This window comes from Spea bombifrons, chromosome 12, assembly GCF_027358695.1.
Source record: "Spea bombifrons isolate aSpeBom1 chromosome 12, aSpeBom1.2.pri, whole genome shotgun sequence".
Taxonomy (NCBI): domain Eukaryota; kingdom Metazoa; phylum Chordata; class Amphibia; order Anura; family Pelobatidae; genus Spea; species Spea bombifrons.
Window position 1 is genome coordinate 20,873,563 of NC_071098.1, and position 20,661 is coordinate 20,894,223.

General features: G+C 42.2%; 2 protein-coding genes across 2 annotated transcripts in view; one reads left to right on the plus strand and one right to left on the minus strand.

Moving 5' to 3' along the window:
• Nucleotides 1-1,280: 1,280 nt before the first annotated feature.
• On the minus strand, nucleotides 1,281-13,111 carry ATF5 (activating transcription factor 5). Its single transcript, XM_053451474.1, has 3 exons — nucleotides 12,942-13,111; nucleotides 3,572-3,841; nucleotides 1,281-3,480 (listed from the first exon to the last, which is right to left on the minus strand). The coding sequence occupies exons 2-3, from the start codon at nucleotides 3,744-3,746 to the stop codon at nucleotides 2,717-2,719; spliced, it is 939 nt and encodes a 312-aa protein (XP_053307449.1). The 5' UTR covers nucleotides 3,747-3,841; nucleotides 12,942-13,111; the 3' UTR covers nucleotides 1,281-2,716.
• Nucleotides 13,112-13,333: 222 nt separating this feature from the next.
• The window catches only part of LIG1 (DNA ligase 1), a 193,576-nt gene continuing 186,248 nt past the window's right edge, over nucleotides 13,334-20,661 (plus strand). The window contains exon 1 of the mRNA XM_053451461.1: nucleotides 13,334-13,404. The gene's annotated coding sequence lies outside the window, so the exon portion shown is untranslated. The remainder of the gene's footprint in view (nucleotides 13,405-20,661) is intronic.

A 20,661-nucleotide genomic window follows, 5' to 3' on the forward strand; every position in this document is an offset into this window, starting at 1 on the left:
GCTGGTATTTTAACCCATTCCATGCACTAATTCTACTAGCTTTTGTCAAGTAGTAATTCATTTTGTTTTATATCACACAAATTGCACTTCAGGAATGAATTTACAGCTCCTGGTATATGTCACTGTAACACAACATCCCAACATGTGTTCAGCAACATGTACAGTGGACAGTGATACCCCCACGCTTGGGGTTTGTCGAATTAGGGAGGTAAAATGCCTTATTTGGGAAGTGCACAGTGAAAACTAGACACCCCAGCGTATTTCAAGTGGTGGTATTCTAACCTTTTCCCTTAACTAATTTTACCACCAGGCTTTGTCAACATTGGTGGTGGCATTTTGTGCCCCCCCCCCAAATTGTACTTCAGGTATGAATTAACCGCTCCTGCTATGTCACTGTCAACACCCCAATGTGTTTGGCGACAGCTCCGGAACACCGTGATACATGGGTTTGTCAGGTTCTTTGGGAGGTAACAGGCCACCTTTGAGAGGTGTGCATTTTTTGGGAGGAACTTGGACTTTCGGTTAGTCTGTGCCCTTCTCCTATTTCTGGGACATCTTTGAAGCCAGCCAATGCAAGTTTCCCCATCATATACAATTTATGGCGGACACCGACATCTGGGGTAGGAGCCCCTGCTGTTGAGCACCGTGTTTAATACCTCAACAGTGAGGCTTTATAGTAGTATCATTTAGGTGAAGAAAAACAATCAGATCCCTTTCTACACCGTTTAAAGTCATAACATGCCTGGCGTGTCAATTGCCGCCAACAGGTTTTTTTTTTTCTATTAATTGTAAAGGAGTTAAACAGATGTAGAAATTAATCTAACATTGCTTTTTTTTCTTCTAAACTGTTGCTGTAAAGGATCGAGGTATTCAGCAACACCTAAAACCACGGCAGGTGCCGTCACATTACCTGGACCGTCAACTTGCACCATATTAAATATGGTATTGTCCGTCTGCTTTAAAATAAGATTGCCTCCAAAAATTAACAGTGTTGCCAAAGTGCCTCGATATCAAGGCCTTCAGCGACATCGATAACCCACCCCAGGATGCACTGTGACCACTTCAGAGAATGGTCACAAACACCATAGTGAGATTTTGCCTCTGGCAAGATGGCGGTGCCCAGCTTACTAATCACACTGAACTGTGTAGAGACAGCATCCTGAATCAAACTTTGTAGTTTCGGACATTGAAACCATTTGCTTGTGTGTGTGTGTGTGTGTGTGTGTGTGTGTGTGTGTGTGTGTGTGTGTGTGTGTGGTGTAACCCCAAAACCAACCAGCTATTTCTATCAGGTTTATTAGTAATGGACAATGAAGGTAGGAGATGCATGAGTGATTTACACATAGCTTTAACCCCTTTCCACAAAACATGCCAGGCAAATTTTCCTTATTATTATGCAAACTCTATTTTGGATATTGTGGATCAAAAGACTTTGTAGAGCACTACATGGCCCAAATATCCAGTGGTGCAAGGGTTACAAACACAAAATTATTAGTTCTTATGAAAGCCTGGCTAACTCAGAGTATTACATTAATTGGATTCTTCATGGCCTGATGCATTTTTTTTTTGTATGTGTGCAGGAACACTCGAAGAGCTACAAGCTTGAACACAGGGAATGCAAGCTTTGCCAACACCTAATTCTAAAGCAATTAGAAATGTGTACACACAATTCTTTTATATATATAAATAAAACACCCAAATGTGATATTCTTAGAATATTTCGCAATTCCACAGACATTCACCCAAAATAAGTGCTAATAAGTGCACCCAAAATAGTGCAAGCTAATAGTACAAGGAACAAAATGCTTAACTGGAAAACACAGCTACTGCGTTAGGTTTAATATATGTTCAAAATTTAATATCTAAAGCAAACAACACATACAATTAGATTTCTGGGTGTTGCATACTCATTTCACTGCCCCATAAAACCAGTTTAAAACTTGCATTCCATATCAACATATAGGTAGGTATGAACTTTATTCCTATATTTAATGCACGTGTTGAAATCTACACCCCCCCTTTAAACGTTATCAGGAGCCATTTAAAAAGTGACCACTAAGTGGCCTTATGACTACAAGTCAAATGTTCCTTGGATGATTTAATTTGCAACTATGGCAATAAAACAACTTTTGAAATTGGCTTATTTAAGAAAAGTGATTCTAGTGCAAACACACACAATCTTCATTAATTTAATCATAAGAAACAATTTGTATGATATTCCAGACAAATTTTACCACAGGTTTGCAATTTCTTACGAATTATTTAGTGGTGAAGGATGGGAGAATGTTGCAACGTATTATCACTAAATTGCATCTTGTAAAATCACCTTTAATTTTTAGACTCCCCTACAGTTAGCAGCATACGTAAGCTAATATATTTGTGTATACTTGCTGCAGCATTCCCAAATCAAGAGACAAGTTTCAAAAATTAATGTACTATTAATTTGACAGAGCATATTTCTCCCAGCCAGTTGTCAACAAAAAGGGAGAGAGATCTAAAGACTAAGAAAACAATTATGACTTCTTATGGTAGCTCATGCGCGTGTTAAAAAATGTCCTACTCAAACTTCTCTTAACCCTGACGTTAAACCAGTGACTGGCCCCTACTACACAAAAGGATAAACTGTGGGGAAAGGACCCTAAAAGTATGTTCCACCAAAATCCCAGTCTCAGTTCCACCATTGAAATAATATGGATAGAATCTTAATTTCCAAAATCTAGTTATTACGAATTCTTTGACTCCTGGCCTTATAGACCTCAATGAGGAGGTCCTTAACATACTGGATTTCTCTTTCAATTGAATCAGACTTCTCTTTCAGCTCCCTGTTTCTGACTTCTAGACTCTGGCACTCTTCATCAAGTGCATCGTACTCTGCACGTTTCCGTTGACGGTATCGCAAAGCTGCTGTCTTATTTTGGTCTCTCTTCTTCTGTTTACGATCACCCTTTTGATTAATGGTGGTACTTTTACTGCTCGTCAAAGTAATGGGACGGTCATACGGTGAAGACCTATTCAGGTGTTTGTATTGTGCTGGCGGGTCAGTGGTATAATTTAGAACAGCAAGATCCTGCAAGTTTTCACAAGGGAAATCACTAGAAACATTAGTATATAGATTTAGTAGGTCAAGGCAACCAGAGTCCAGTGTCTCTAGTGCAACAGCTGGAGATGATGGGGTATCTGTTACATAGGCCTGGAACTCTACTTCCTTTCCACCTAGCTGCTGATCAGGTGTGGGGAAAATGAAGTGCCCTTCATGAGAAGGTGGTGTGCAAGGAGCCACTTGATCTGGAGGTACAGGAAGACCTGGGGAGTGTGTCTCCTCCAGGAAGTAGTCTTCCATTTGCTCTAGCTCTTTCTTCAGAAGCGTAGCCATCACCTCCAAGTCTGGCGCTGGAGGGGCTGGCACCAATAGATCCATACAGCCTGGAAGAAAGCATGAGAAATCCACTCTTTCAGTCATCCAATCCGCGAATCCATCACCTGTTAAATGAGAAGGAATTTTTTTAGGCTACACACATCAGTAAGATAAAACAAATTACATCTGTATACACAAGCTATAATTTCAGGTTACCTGCCAGACACTCTGATCCATCACAACTAGCGTTTACAATGTCTTCCATGGGCACGGGTACTTGTTCATAGTGATTTCGATGAGCAGGAATCTTAAGATCTGCCCGCCAGTGCAGAGTGCTAACTGGCAACATAGACATCTCCAGGTCCAAGTTTAAAGCCGTCAGGAGAGACATTTCGACCAGGATTATTTAGCTTCACACTTGAGAAAGGATTAAAGGCACAATTCCTGCTGTAACCGGCAGCGGAAGGTGCAGCGCAAGAAAGAGACCTGTAAATAATAGGGAAAAGTATAAGTCACAAAACTAAATTTACATTAACATGCACGAGCAGTATATCCAAGAGGTGGTCTATAATTTTTGGTTATATGCACATACAATCCAGAACACTAGAGTAGGTGTAGTTCTTACTATGAAATGAAGTGTTCTATGCTTAAAATGAGCCATTTAATGAAATCTGACTATTGTAAAAAAAAAAGCCAATTGAAAGTGATCTTGAGGCTACAAGCACAGTGACAATTAAAAATGTAATAAGTAATAAGAGCAAGCGATTAACCAGGAAACAGTGCGAACAGTCTCAGTGTGGTATTTCAGTTTTTTTGTGAGGAAAATGCAAATTCATATTGGGGGACTCTACAGAAGCTGTCATGCATTTACAAGGGGGGAGGAGGAATCTGAAGGGACCACTCAGCTAGAATATGCATTAGAGTGCAAATGATGGCTGGAGTGTATCTTTAAACGCTTGAGTGCTTAATGTTGTAATGGTTTAATTCTTTTCATTTGCATTTCCTATAGGATGCACTTTTTGTCTCGTTAGTAGAGATGCCATTTTGTGGCTAAACCTGATAAGAGACCCACCAAATGAGAACTGTTTTTTTCTGTATGCTAATCTATATTACTGTACACATGACTGTAGTCTATGTTAAAAAGGAGAAACCAGGAGTCTATCTAGATAAGCTCACAAATCTGAGGCAGAGGCATCTGTGGCAAGAACAATTGCCACTGAGGTTTTGAGAATACCAGCAGAGCAGTCTGGCTATCACAGAAGGTAGTATCAAGCAGCACAATGTTTTATACATGTTCAAGGCTTGCGAGATTGTTTGCTGCAATAGTTTAAAACGATGCATGCTCCAAGGTATTTCTGGAAGAGTAGCCGTCATGAATAAGTTTACATAAAGGCAAAATCCAGAGTCTTATCACTTATTTAACCAAATATTCCAAACGAGAAAAATAGCCCTCTTAAAACAGAATAGCTGTTCTGGAAGCAGTACCTTATTTGCTCGATTATAAGACGACCCTGATTATAAGACGACCCAACCCAAATCTGAATATTAATTTAGGAAAAAAAGAAAAAGCCTGAATATAAGACGACCCTATAGGAAGAAAGTTTTACCAGTAAATGTTAATTCATCTAAACTATTTTTTTTAATAAAAGCTATGAAAAATATTTTGGTTTTTTTTCCTTCTATTTTCCAACCTGCCCCCCAGTTATGCACATCTGCCCCAGAAATGCCTTATACCCCTATATGCCACTGTGCCCCATGATATGCCTTTTAACCCAGGGCTTGACAAATGTGTTGTGAATCTAGGCGCCAGCTAAAAAAGTTAGGAGCCAGAATTTTTTTTTTAAACTAACAGTTGGTTAGGAGTGATCTGATCATCATCAGCCCACTTACTAAACTCACAGCATTTGACCTGGAAGTACCCTGGACTTTGAGGTCAGCGCTGTTTTTTTTTTTTTGTTTGTTTGTTTTTTTAAATTATTTTTTTGGATATATATATGTTTTTTTTTTTAACGCTTTCAATGCTGATGTTCCATTCGAGCACAGCATTGACTGATATTTAGTCCCCACAAGCTTGTGGGGACAAATGTTAACCCCTGCAATGCCACGAATGTGTTATAGACAATTGTGGAATTGAAGGGGTTAACGCTGCACTGTTGCTCTCATGGAGCGATCAGGCAGCAGGGGGGTGTTGGGGCAAAGAACCCTCTCCCCCTGTCACTGAAGCTGCCTCTGGCAGGGGGGAGTCTCTGATGACTGCTGTAGGCTTCCATGCCTACAGGAGTCATCAAAGGGCTTGTGGGGGCTCGTTTTTGCTGTTGCTGGTCTGCCTGGGCTTGCAGGCAGACCACCAGCAGCAGAGCCCCTGGAAAAACGGGAATTAACCCCTAAATGCCGCGATCGCAGCATTGAAGGGGTTACCGCTGCCCTGTCGCTCTCATGGAGCGATCAGGCAGCAGGGGGGTGTTGCGTCAGGTCCCCACACTTGTGTGGGGACCCAATCAACGCTGAACCCCCTTTCCTGAACCTGCCTGAAAACGCTATTGCAGGTTTTCCTGCAATTGCGGTTTCAGCCTACAGCATCACTCCGTGGGAGTGATCACAGGCTCGGGGGCGGGCTCTGAGTGGCTGTGCTGTCTGCCAAGACTCCTGGGCAGACAGCGGCAGCAGCGCCCCCGTGTGGTGACGCGGGGGCATTTTTGTGTGGATGTAAGAGGCTGACAAACTCCTAGGTGCCAGGACAAAATTCTGAGTCGCCATGGCGACCTGGCGCCTGGGATTTGTCGAGCCCTGTTTTAACCCTCTAAATGCCACTGTGCCCCATGATATGCCTTTTAACCCTCTAAATGCCACTGTACCCCATGATACGCCTTTTAACCCTATATGCCACTGCGCCCCATGATATGCCTTTTGACCCCCTATGTGCCACTCTGCCTCCAGAAATGCCTTATACCCCTATATGCCACTCTGGCATTTAGAGGGTTAAAAGGCATATTATGGGGAAGAGTGGCATATAGGGAGGTTTATGGCATTCAGGAGGCAGAGTGGCGTATAGAGGGTTAAAAAGGCATTTCTGGAGGCAGAGTGGCATTAAGGGGGTTAAAAGGCATTTCACAGAGCACTCTGCCTCCAGAAATGCCTTATGCCCCCCATTTAACACCCCCTGTCATGATTAACTCATATAATGTAGTGGATGCATGGAAGGGTAACCCAGCAGAGGTGGTTAGTTTCTTTGTTTAAGCATTCAATGAGTTAATCTGAGGTTGATTTAATGTGTTTCTTTGTGAATGCCCTCTGTATCTGTTCTGGCTAGAGGTGTCATCTTCCCAAAGGACCCCTGTGGTGATTCATGGCCTAACTGATAAGGATCCTTAGTTATAGGAATTCCATTCCTATCTTAAGTGGGGGGGTTTCCATCACCTTTACCCCACCATAACTTATTGGCACATCAAAGATGGGACCCGATTCTTGGGGATGGTGTCATATAATCGGTCATGTGGTCAGAGGGGCGTTTGCTTGCAAAAGTCTGATTTAGGGACAATGCAGCGACCTCAAAGCAGAACTCCATGATATACTCTGATCGGAACAACATCGTAAGAACCATCTGGACTTAAGGAGTTCCCACAGGCCGGCTTATTGGAGAAACTCGTGAGTGAGGGGCCTGTGTTTAAGTCCCATTGTTTTTAAGAACTGTTTGCTGTTTTATTTTCTTTTGTATGTCTTGTTTTTTGTAATTCTGGCACTGTGTAATCTTTGTCTTTTTGTTATTAAAATATTCAAAATCTAAGTCTGTCTTTGGGCTCTAGTATCGATATCCACGAACCCTAAGAGAGGATAACACGTTACCGTATTGTTATTACGTTCTAAGGATATATATATATGTTGTTTGCCCGGGGTGGGTTGATATATATATAGCGATAGATGTTCTAAATCGGATTTCTCACGAATCCGGTATCAAAATCGTGAGTGGTGGCAGACTACCTGGGGGGATACAGGCAGGATTTGGGGGTTAATTTGGTGTAACTTATGCCCTGTTAAGGGGTCAAGTTAGTAAATCCAGAGGCCTGGTGCTATTAACCCCTTCATGCCCACACCCTCCACACAGTCACGGCTTGGCAAGTAGTCCTGACCGTGACACCCCCCCCCAAACTTACCAGTGCTTCTGACTTCCCCGTCATGTAGCCGGGGCAGCGTGTAGATCCCACGCACTTACGCTGCAGCCGGAAGGAGGCGTGGCTAGCTGCGAGGGTTGTCTGGGTCCATCGCACAGACCTTCCCCGACTGTCAGAGATCAGAGTTCCCGGCACGGGGAACTCTGATCTCTGACAGTCGGGGAAGGTCTGGATCTTAGTCGTCTCATAGTCAGACCTATTTGAGGTCTGATTATAAGACGACCCCGATTATAAGACGAAGGGTATTTTTCAGAGCATTTGCTCTGAAAAAAAAACCTCGTCTTATAATCGAGCAAATACGTTATTTGCAAATCTTTGCTTCAGCCTTTTATCAAATCAGCCAATTAGCTTACAAATTCAGAATCTCTCACACAAATACTGATGCTATTCTTACAGGACTCCATCATCTGACTATTCTGGCACCTTGGTTTACTCTATGCCCCTGAAGATAATTAGGCAGTTTGACCTCATCAACCAAACACAAACATAAAATGGAAGAGTGGTATGCATGGCCAATACCACTTACTTTAGGATCATCTAGGAAAGCTTGACTATTTTCATCAAAAACAAGCATTGACTTTATCCTATTTCAGTCCAAAATACAGGATACATACTGGCTTTTTATCAAATCAGTTAATGTCGTCAGGAAGTGGGCACCAAAAAAAGCTAGAACCTACTATGCCAAAATATTTGGCATAATCTTATGAATGCAGGAAGGTTGGCTTCTCACTTTTACCATGTTGCCTCTTTAACCCCTTAATGACAATTGACGGTCTGGGCACGACACCCGAAAACAAAGGGTTAGCAACAATTGACGTGCCAGCAGCGTCATGACTTTATACGGGTGCAGAAATCAATCTACGTTTGCTTTCTGCACCCAAACGGTGTTGCTGCAATGCCTCGACATCAGGGCGGACGCCCATTTGTTTAGGAGGTGATCAAAGATAAAATATTGGGTATTTCTAAACTTAGGACGAATAGTAGAATCTATTTAGCAGTTTTTTCATTACCTTTTATAGATGAGTAAAAGATTTTTCAACTAAAAGTTAGAAAGTCATTTTTTTTCTAAATTTTTCACCATATTTTATACTTTTTTTAATAGTAAATAATAAGAAAGCCCTTCTTGTCCTGAAAAAGAAAACTTGTGTGGGTACAGTAAACGGGAAAGAAGAAAATTACAGCTAAACACGAGCAGTGCAGAATTAGCAGTTTTCTTAGATTTATCCGGTATAGGCTAATCACAAGATAATGTTAAGAGCCCACTAGGGCAATCCTTGACAACCTGGGTACAATGCCTGCTATATGTGGGGAGGAGAGGGGGCTTTATTTTAGATCCAGTATATTATATATCTTACATCAGGGCTTGACAAATTTGTTGTGAATCTAGGCGCCAGGTAAAAAAGTTAGGAGCCAGGATTTTTTTTAAACTAACAGTTTGTCAGGAGTGATCCGATCATCATCAGCCCACTTACTAAACTCACAGCGTTTGACCTGGAAGCACCCTGGACTTTCAGGTCAGTGCTGTTTGTTTTTTTTTTTTAAATACATTTTTTTCAACTCTTTCGATGCTGATGTTCCATTGGAGCACAGCATTGACAGATATTTAGTCCCCAAAAGCTTGTGGGGACAAATGTTAACCCCTGGAATGCCACGAATGTGTCATACACAATTGTGGCATTGAAGGGGTTAACGCTGCACTGTCGCTCTCATGGAGTGATCAGGCAGCAGGGGGGTGTTGGGGCTGGTCTCCACACTCATGGCAGACCAAAGAACCCTCTCACCCTGTCCCTGAAGCTGCCTCTGGCAGCTGGGAAGCAATTGCTGGTCTATAGACCAGCCACTGCAGGGGGGAAGTCTATGATGACTGCTGTAGGCTTCTATGCCTACAGGAATCATCAAAGGGCTTGTGGGGGCTCGTTTTTTTGCTGTTGCTGGTCTGCCTGGGCTTCCAGGCAGACCACCGGCAGCAGAGCCCCTTACAAAACGGGAGTTAACCCCTAAAACGCCACGATCGCGGCATTGAATGGGTTAACGCTGCACTGTCGCTCTCAGGGAGCGATCAGGCAGCGGGGGGTGTTGGGGCTGGTCTCCACACTCATGTGGAGACCGAAGAACCCTCTCCCCTGTCCCTGAAGCTGCCTCTGGCAGCTGGGACTCAATTGCTGGTCTATGGACCAGACATTGCAGAGGGAGTCTCTTTGATGACTGCTGTAGGCTTCCATACCTACAGGAGTCATCAAAGGGCTTGTGGGGGCTCGTTTTTGCTGTTGCTGGTCTGTCTGAGCTTCCAGGCAGACCACCAGCAGCAAAGCCCCCAAAACGGGAATTAACCCCTAAATGCCGCGATCGCGGCATTGAAGGGGTTAACGCTGCGCTGTCGCTCCCATGGAGCGATCAGGCAGCTGGGGGGTGTTGGGTGAGGTCCCCAGACTTGTGTGGGGACCCAATCAACACACAAACCCCTTCCCTGAGGCTGCCTGTGGCAGCTGAAAACACGATTGCTGCTTTTCCAGCAACCGTGTTTTCAGCCTACAGGATCACTCCGTGGGAGTGATCTCAGGCTCGGGGGCGGGCTCGGAGTGGCTGTGCTGTCTGCCCAGACTTCTGGGCAGACAGTAGCAGCAGCGCCCCCGTGTGGTGACTCAGCCTCTTACATCCACAATTTTTTCTGGATGTAAGAGGCTGACAAAACCTAGGCGCCAGGACAAAATTCTCTGTCGCCATGGCGACCTGGCGCCTGGGATTTGTCGAGCCCTGTCTTACATATATCTTCTGTACCAGATCTGTGCGAGAATAAGTGACTCAGGAATAGTAAGACTTAGATTAACTGTGTGGTCTGAGGTCTGATGGCAGTTTCAATGACCTGAGCAAAATATTTATATTACAAAAGTACTGCCTCAATATGTATACAACCATCAAGTTGTTTACAACACAAACTGACATGTCACCCATTGGATATATATATATTTTTTTTTGTTTGTTTGTTTTGTTTTAAACTGATGTGCCAATTGTCTCCCACACTTTTGCTTTGGTGGCCAAGCTAGTCTGCTTATTAGGTTTGTACAGCAAATGCATGAAGCGTAAATGAAGTAAACAGGCTATGTGCAAAGTCAAACAGCTTGGCAGAAAGAAGGGCATTTGTAAAAAGGAAGAACTTAAGTTAATTCCGAGGGGGGGCAGAAGCTACTTCTTTCCCTGCTAGGAGGTGCTATAAACACCATCATCATTTGTCCTTGAAGAAGAAAAAAAAACAATACCAATATATAATGTGTGGGTAAACTAAACACGGAAAAGGGGAATCATGGCAAAAAAAGGACATCACCTAGGGGGGTAAACCCCTGAGCCACAAACCGGGTTAACAGAGTTGCATTATTTATCCTGATTGGTAGAATCAGAATAGATATTTAAGTAGTATAATAAATGTGACAAATTCAAAGACAACGTTAACAACAAGTCAGTCATCAAGGGGTAAAAGTACCTATGATATTCTACTATCATTAAATGGTTGATAGCTAATCAACAATGACAGAGGGCTAAAAGGTTCCCAAGCACCCCTAGGAAGTGACTTCAGCTTGGCACAACACCATATTTTGGGATCATTCTGTCTTATCTGTTGCTAGGCACAATCCTATTCCTAAGGCACATCGTTTTCAGTTTTGCCTTCAAAGTATGTATAATTATATGGTCTGCTTAGTGTACAATTTTATCACATTTCTAAGCAATTATATGTGAAATTTCTGTTCTACCTCATGTGCAAATGCTCTAAAGGGATCCATCTCAAATAACAAAAACAACTAAATTAAACCCAAGGGAATAAAGCTGTTCCTGCTGACAACTCAAGTAGACAGTGATTAAAAACAAGGAGCACAAAAAAGTAGTCTGCATGGAAACTAAAGATTAGGCTTTTGTCTAAGCAAGCATAAACAAACATGAATATGCTATACTACTAAATAACTTACAATTAAGGGAAAGTTAGGGGAAAAAATATCTTGAGTTGTTAACTTAATCTGCCTATATAACCCAGTTTCTGCTTTTGTTCAAGTGGAAGCTCTCCGTAGTAAAGTTTTAGCAACATTGCTAAATAAACCAATATATTTTTCAGGACAATTCTAGATTTTTATTAACACCCACATTTGGACAAACTTTGCATGATATCCCAAACTCATTATGATATGTATTTTTTTTAATTACGCAGCGCTTCAAACGTTCAAAAAGGTATGACAGATTCAGACTAACTGTTACACGAGGTAAAGAGGGTCCTGCTCGCAAAAGCCGTCAGTTTATACACGGCACTGATTACATTTAACACAGGTCGGGTCCGTCTTACTAACCCACGTGAACTGGTTAGTGTGCAAAGCTGTAGCATTCTGCATAGCGAAGGGTGGATCAATGCCCTCATCGCTCCTAAGCACTACCCAAACTCTGGAGCCTGCACCGGATAAGCGTCTCATGTTTAAAACAAGCAGGAATCGAGAAGGGGAGAGACACCATTTTAACATGACTATATACATCATGACAGCATATAACGTACGTTTTACAATAAGGCATTTTAAAGGGGAGTCATCTACGTGCGCAGTTTTATATAACTGGCAGATCGCTAATTGTATGAACATACCGACTATATATATCAGCATGTGCAGTTTTGTTATAACCCTCACTGCATTCGATAGATTAAAACAAAATGCAACGTAATAAACCGTTTTGCGCCTGAACAAATCATTCTGCTCCCAGAACCCTCCTGCTTGTCCTTTGTGTTTTTAAAAACTAATATTGATAAGAAATAGTTACACAACGTTTGGGTCACAGACACTGTTTTAAGTGAGTTCCCCCACTCCCCAATTGCTGCTATTCACCACTATTTCAACTAGTACTGACTGAAAAACAGTTATTTGCCAGATAAACGCGTGTGTGTGTTATAATAATCACTTCATCGCTAGATCATAGTTATAAGCGTCGCTGGAACATGCGTTTAATAAAGTGGCCGCTAAAATAGCTGCCCAACCATCAAATACGGTATTTTCGACTTAGATCCGACTGCCCGATAATCTAAATTCCAGGTATAAAAGATGCATTCTCACAAGGACGATGGAAAAAAAAACTATATGCCGTACGACCCATAAAATAGTTTGAAGCTGCAAACCGAACGTCATTATATCATGTTAGATACAAGCAAGCTTGGTAAATGTGATACCTTTATTAGCTTACGGATGTAATTAGATTCACTTAAACTTTACTGGCTAACTGTGGTGTGATCTATCAAGTATGCTCTTTTTCGTTTAACGGTTACCACGTTACAACTCTATACTGTTAGTCAGCCTATAAGTGCGCATCCGGCACAAGGACAGTAAAACTGCTAAAAAGAGGGCACCCAGAAGAGACAACGTTAACCCTACATTTCAAGTTGTTGATATACTTACATCATTTTTGCGGTTGCTGTATTGGCGCACAAGTGCAAATGCACACTTGTTGTAATGCGATCTTAGAAAGCCATAATAACGCACAAGATATCAACAATATAACATCAGCTTGATTAGTTTGAAATGATCAATTCGTTCCTGGAACCTCCGCGTATAGGACAATTTACGTCGACTGAATATCCATCCGCTGTTACCCTCCTCCTATGAAGGTTTGCAACTTTCAGCTAACAGTACAAGAAATGTCGTCTCTGTCAGTTTACGAGTGCTCGCCTTATTTTTAACGGCATAGTTCTGCAGTGAGTGTCAGATAATGATATAAAGTGTATTTTTGTAAAGAATAGGGACTTTTTTCCTCTCGGAAGGAAAAAGAGTAAACGTAAAATATTGCAACAGAATTGCATCAGCTAGAGAGAGAGAGAGAGAGAGAGAGAGGCGTGAATTCCCCTGATCTGTCACAAGACAGGTAAATGTATTTTGTAATTGGTTGTTACTGAAATGGTTCTGCCCACCTAACGTGGGCTGACAGTGTAATGTGTTAAAGCTATTAAACTAGAGGTAAGGATACGAAGTATAGCTGACGTTTAATGGGACCTGCTAAAAAAGAAATGACAGAATAAAATGCCCAAAGGTGATATTTGCAAATTACTGTAGACTGTAATGAGAAACAATAGTAAAACTAATTTTCCCAAGCCCAGTTACTTATTCACATTTTGTGCTGTTCGGGGCCTGAGTTCGGGTTTTGCATGAGCTTAATGGGGCAATTAGGGACAATGGGACAGTAAAATAACCCTTGGCTCTCTGGAGGTTGTGTACTGTAATCCCTATTACGCATGTGCAGGTGTTATAACATAGTCCTCATCAGTATACAGTTAGCCAGACATAATATGATACAGTGCATCTCATTGTGACCAGAAGCACACAATGAGTCTGACATGTTACACAGCATAAATCATTACTATATAATGAACCAGATACTGATGGTTGTACTGCACAACTCCCATCATTATATATTGGGCCAGGCAATGACAGTGGTACAGCATAACTCCCATCAATATATAGCAAACCAGACACTGACGATGGTACAGCCTCACATAAATATCACCCTGCAACTGGCGGTGTGGTTGCAGAACAGGCCACATCATGGGCTCATATAAATCTCATTCTGCAACTGGCGACAGGGCCAGATTAACGTAGGGGCTGATGGAGCTGCAGCTCCAGGCCCCTACCTGAAAATATACCCAGTCAGGGCCGGGCTGGCTCACCCAGAAATGTGGTACTTGCTGGGGGTATCATATAAATCAAAACTAAAGGGAGAGCTGGGTGGTGGGATAAATATTCAATGTGGGGTTGGCTGGGGGCAACACCCAACCCTGGTGTGTCTGTTTGAGTGTTGGTGTGACAGAGCCTGTCCTGGTGTGTGTGTGTTTAGGTGTCGGTGTGGCAGACCCTGTCCTGGTGTATGTGTGTTTGGGTGTCGGTGTGTGTATGTTTGTGCATCAGTGTGTTTGGGTGTCGGTGTGTGTATGTTTGTGCATCAGCGTGGCATAGCCTGTCCTGGTGTGTGTGTTTGGGTGTTGGTATGGCGGAGCCTGTCCTGGTGTGTGTGAATAGGCCACATCATGGCCTCAAGTATAAGGTGTACCGTCCGGTATCATGGAGGCGATGTAGGCCACATCCTCGACCAAGAGTTAACCTCCACATAGAGTGAATAGACGGCAGCTGCAGAGGGGTGTGCTCCTCATTAGTAGATGATTCAAATGAACATACCAGGCCTGTCAATCCTAATGACTGGGAGGAGCCGGTTACCTGCAGCCTTATTAAACCCTGCTAACCCTCATTACTTTGGTTGTGTATTGCCAAGCTGTGGTACCTGTCCACGTGCAGTTTCCAGCTCCCTTTTCATGCTACAGCAAGTTACCCGACTTAAACCTGCTTGACCTTTGGCATTTTGACCTTTGGCTTGTTCTACAACTATCCTGATTATTTCCTGTTCCACAACCTCGACTTGTTTACCCTTTATGATCCTACACTGCCTGCCTTTGACCCTCCTGGAGTGATTATTGTCTTTTGCTTTTGGACTGTCTGCTTCTGGGTGTCTACACCATCTGCATGAAAGCTCCCAACCCAGTCCTGACAAAGGCAGTCACTGAGGGAGGTACAGAATAACACTCATCATAATATACTGAGGCTGACAGTCGTATACCACAACTCCCATCATTATATAGTGTGCCAGACACAGAAGGTGATACAGCATGACTCATATCATTATATTTCCAGCACAGAGGGTGGTGCATCATTATAGAGTAAGCCAGACACAGATGGTGGTATAGTATAACTTCCATCACTACATACTGAGCCAGACTCAGACAGTGGTATAGTATAACACATATCGTTATATCGCAAACCAGACACAGATGGTTGTACAGCTTAACTCCCTGCACTATATACTGAGCTAGACATTGATAGTGGTACAGCATAATTCCCAAAATCATTTTCGCTTTCATTTTGGTGCTCTTTCACCCTTATTCACTCTCTCTCACATTCTCACTCACTCTTTCTCACACTCTTTTAAATTTTCACACTCTCACTCTTATTCATGTTCTCTCTCACCTCACGTGCTCTCCCTCATGCTTTCTCACATACTCACGCTATCTCACACTCCCAGACTCTCACTCTTAAGCTCTCCCACATTCTAACTCTTATTCACGCTATCTCACATTCTCTTACACGCCAACTCTTATTGTCACTGTCCGGGACATCTGGGTCCCGCACCGCAACTCAGCCTATCACCCGAGTACCCGCGGTTACCTACTTTTCCCGCTGCCCAGTGGCGGTCCTTCTTGGGCTGTGTTTCGTGGAGGCAACATGACGCGCATATCGCTAAGTTATTGGCTAGGGGCATGGCTTGGAAGCACGGCAGGTTTAAAAACTGAGCACTTACCGCCATTCAGTGCTCAGTTGTTGTACTGGCTGAGCTACTACTCTTGCAGTAGATATCCTACACTACTTGTTGCTGATTTCTGCATGTTCTTGACTACATTGATTTCTCTTGTTCTCTCACACTCTCACTCACTCTTATTCATGCTCTCTCACACTGTCACTCGTCTTAATACTCATACTCACACACTTTCTCATAATCTCTCACTCTGACATGCACTCACATTCTCACTCACATTCTTATTCATGCTCTCTTTTACACTCACTCTTATTCATTCACTCTCACTATCTTACTCTCTTATTCACAAACTCACAACACTCACTAATGCTGTCACTCATGCTCTCTCACACTCTAATTTACCATTTCTCTCGCACTCTCACCCTCACCCTCTCACTCCCGCTGTCGTACACTCTCTCTCTCTCAATGTCTCCGTACCTTTTGTGCCGACCACTTCCATGTCACTGTCTCCTTTCCTGCAGGTCCACTTCTTCTCTTGCCTCTTCTTCTTCTGTCTTCTTATTTCTGTCTCCTTCTTCCTGGCATCAGCTCTGCTGACCGAGGCCTCACGGAGCACTTGCTCAGGCCTGTCCTGGAGAAAGAAGGCGGGCATTTTAGATACAGCTTTACTGATCCAAAGAGACTCAGTAAAGGTGGTCGTAGGGCCTCCCACAAGCTGTACCGAGTCTCTGCAGCTCAGTGCAGAGAGACGAGAGACACATATGCTGGGACACCTGCCAGGACAAAATCGGGACAGTTGGCAAGTATGACTCCACCCATGATATGCACTTTAATGGATACAATAGCTGAGAGATACCTTTAATTTTACATGGTGTCCCACTTGCAAACTGATAGGGGACGCTGTTTTATTTTTACAAACTGTATTATATACTGTGTGTCTAAATTGTTATCACCTTTGTTCATATTTGTGTACAAAAGCACTGTGACATTCGTCAGATTAAACTATATATTAATACAGTTTCTGTCTCTGTGCTTTAACAAAACTCTACCTTCCGAGAAAGCTGGAATAAACCACATTACTTAATTGTTTTAGTTAAATTGGCTTTTATACGTTTTAACCCCTTGGCTGCTAAGCCATTTCCCACCCTGATGCTAAGCTGGTTTTCGGCATTTTGGTGCATCTCACGTTTAAACGCGTTTAGAATTAAATTTCTTGGGAATAAACTATACAAACCATATATTTTTTTTTTCAGCACACTCAGCAGATTCCAAATATACAATTTTTATATCTGTATGTCTCATTAGGTTTGCAAAATATAGCCAAAAATGGGAAAAAAGTGTAATTTTTCACTTCCGACTCAATAAAAACTAGTTTGTAATTTTATTTTTCTAAACTCTAATATCAAAAGCTGTGCTGCTAAATATTTGTAGTAGGTAACCGGTCTAAAATAAACAGAAATTGAGAACAGTAGACTGTGTTTTTCTAATATTTTATTGCTAAAAGTAAAATTTATTAGACTATCACAAAAGACATCTTTACATTTAATGCATGGCTGGCGTCAATTAAACAGCTCTAGCTGCCTGGGATGTTAAAATATGCCAACAAAACTATATATTTTTAGAAACTACACCCCCAGCTGCAGCAAATGAGGTCTTATTTGTATCACAAATCTGACGTGCACAACAAATAAATGAATATCACACTTATAAAAAAAAAAAAAAAAAGCGCCAAGTTCATTTATGTCTTGTGCACTCTAGTCTTGTGCTACTAATACATACAGCCCCTCATTTGATGCGCCAAGGGGTGTAGTTTCTGAAAATGTATACTTTATGTACCATAATTTAACTTTCCAGCTGTCTAATTTAGGGCTGCAACAACTAATCGATAAAATCGATAATAATCGATAATGAAATTCGTTGGCAACGAATCTCATTATCGATTAGTTGAATCGATTATTATCGATTATAAAATGAGGGTTTTTTCAGAGCAAACGCTCTGAAAAATCCCCCTCATTATATAATCCGTTTAGTCTGACTCACCGTCTCACAGCAGCAGCTCCTACTTACTCCCCCTCCCTGTAATCACTGTGACAACTGGCCCCGCCCCTTCCTTCTCCAGGCCAGAACCACATGGCTGTGACACTCATCTAACTGTAAGTATATGTACATATATATATATAATATATAATGTGTATGTGTGTATATATATATATATATATATATATGTATATATGTATATATGTATGTAATTATATATATATATATAATTACATACATATATACATATATATGTATATATGTATGTAATTATATATATATATTAGTGGGGTGTTTAGGGTTAATTTAGGGGCAGTTATGGTTAATTGGGTGTTTAGGGTTAATTTAGGGGAAGTTATGTTAATAGGGTGTTTAGGGTTAATTTAGGAGCAGCTGTGGTTAATGGGGTGTTTGGGGTTAATTTGAGGCAGTTGTGGTTAATGGTGTGTTTAGGGTTAATTTAGGGGATGCTGTGGTTGATGGGGTCTTTAGGGTTAATTTAGGGGATGCTGTGGTTAAGGGGGTGTTAAGGGTTAATTTAGGGGCAGTTATGGTTAATGGGGAGTTTAGGGTTAATTTAGGGGAATCTAAATCCTGGGGGCAGTGAAGTGACATATCTGGGGGTATAAGGCATATACAGTATATAAGGCATATGTGGGGAGGGCAGTGTGGCATATCTGGGGAGGACGGAGTGGTGTATCAGGGTGTATAAGGCATATCTGGGGGTAGAGTGGCATATCTGGGGTAGAGAAGAGGCATGTCTGGGAGGCAGGGTGGCATGTCTGGGGAGGATGGAGTGGGGTATCAGGGGATATAAGGCGTATCAGGCACAGTGGCAGATGTGGGAGGCAGCGTGGAGTGGCAGATGTGGGAGGCAGCGTGGAGTGGCAGATGTGGGAGGCAGCGTGGCATATGTGGGAGGCATTGTGGAGTGGCAGATGTGGGAGGCAGCATGGCGTGGCATATGTGGGGAGGGCAGTGGGGCATGTCTGGGGAGGTCGGAGTGGTGTATCAGGGTGTATAAGGCATATCTGGGGGTAGAGTGGCATATCTGGGGGTAGAGAAGTAGCATGTCTGGGAGGCAGGGTGGCATGTCTGGGGAGGATGGAGTGGGGTATCAGGGGATATAAGGCGTATCAGGCACCGTGGCAGATGTGGGAGGCAGCGTGGAGTGGCAGATGTGGGAGGCAGCGTGGCATATGTGGGAGGCATTGTGGAGTGGCAGATGTGGGAGGCAGCGTGGTGTGGTATATGTGGGAGGCAGCGTGGAGTGCTGCGGTAGGCAGCGTGGCATATGTGGGGGGCAGCATGGCATGTCTGGGAGGCAGCGTAGCAAGCCTGGGCTCAAATGTGCATATATTGGGGGGCTGGTTGGGAAATAAAGAAAAGAAATTTATTATCAAAGTTTTTTTATTCTGCTGTTTGTATTTAACATCATTTGTTTAGTAAATTATTTTAAATAAATGAAAAATTTACATTCATTTTTTTTATCCGATTAATCGATTAATCGAAAAAATAATCGGCCAACTAATCGATTATTAAAATAATCGTTAGTTGCAGCCCTAGTCTAATTGCAGGCATCACCCCTAAATGTTTTAAGACAATTTTTAACAAGATTCTCCAATCTGCCATATCTGAAGTTAAAGTGGTCTAGACATCTGGGAAGTTAAATTAGGGTACATAAAGTACACATTTAAAGAAACTACACCACTTGGAGCTTCAAATGAGGGGCTACATGTATTTCTAGGACAAAAGTTGAGTGCACAAATAATGATGGAATGTGTCTCTTTGGCTAGAAAATATGTTTTTTCTAACCATAGCGACATGTTCATTTGTGTCTTGCGCACCCCAGGTTTGTACTAGAAACACATGCAGCCCCTCATTTGATGCGCCAAGGGGTGTAGTTTTTGCAAATATGTACTTTTTGTGCCATAATTTAACTTCTTATGTGAGCAGTAATGCCACATCAAGGCTTCAACCCTAATTACTGACCATTCACATGCCTTTCATATCTCCATTCACACACACCATTCTTTCCCTTACAATCCAAAGAAATGATGGTAAAGGGAGAAAAAAAAATCACTTTTACAGCAAAAATAAGTTTTGCAGTAAAAATGCAAGGATCTCCAGGGATGAGATGGTTACTCACGTACAGCACAGGCTAAATGGCTGATTTTAATAATATTTGCAGTTCATCAGGATTTCAAAAACTGCCTCCCTCTACCATTGGCTAAATTTAACCCCATGATCAAAGGAATCATGTGGTTAAAATTTAGTATTGGCCATTTTTAAAAAGGGAATGTGACTTTTCATAGCTATACCACAGTGATCATTTAGCTAGAATACTTAAACTTTATTTTTTTAAAAAAGTTAAACTAGTTTATGTTTAGATAATTTAATTTGGGGGTCTCTAAGCAATTTTGATCTTTATTTATCTGCCTTTAGAGACCCCCAAATCATTTTTTTTTACTTTTTTTGTACATTTTTATTTTTTTAACTTAATATTTTTTATTCTACCATTATACCATTGGAATGGTGAGGCGATTACCTTTCCAACGGTATATGTTGGGGGTCTATAGCTGCTTAGATGCCTGAGATACACACATCTCTGTGGACATAACTGCCAAAGTGGCAGTGGATGCAGTGAACCGCGACCCTTTAAGCTGGAGGCGGAGTCTCTGACATCACCAAGGGGCAGCCTTTTTAAAATACACTGAGTGCTTAATGTCAGCACTCAGGTGTTTAGATACTATTTGTACCTGTCCCAAGTCACCGTGCTTCTGACAC

Coding starts and splice junctions, on each gene's coding strand:
- ATF5 (XM_053451474.1), bottom strand. CDS start 3,746: ATGTCTCTCCTGACGGCTTTAAACTTGGACCTGGAGATGTCTATGTTG. Junction 3,481..3,571: donor TGGATCAGAGTGTCTGGCAG/GTAACCTGAAAT, acceptor CTCATTTAACAG/GTGATGGATTCGCGGATTGG.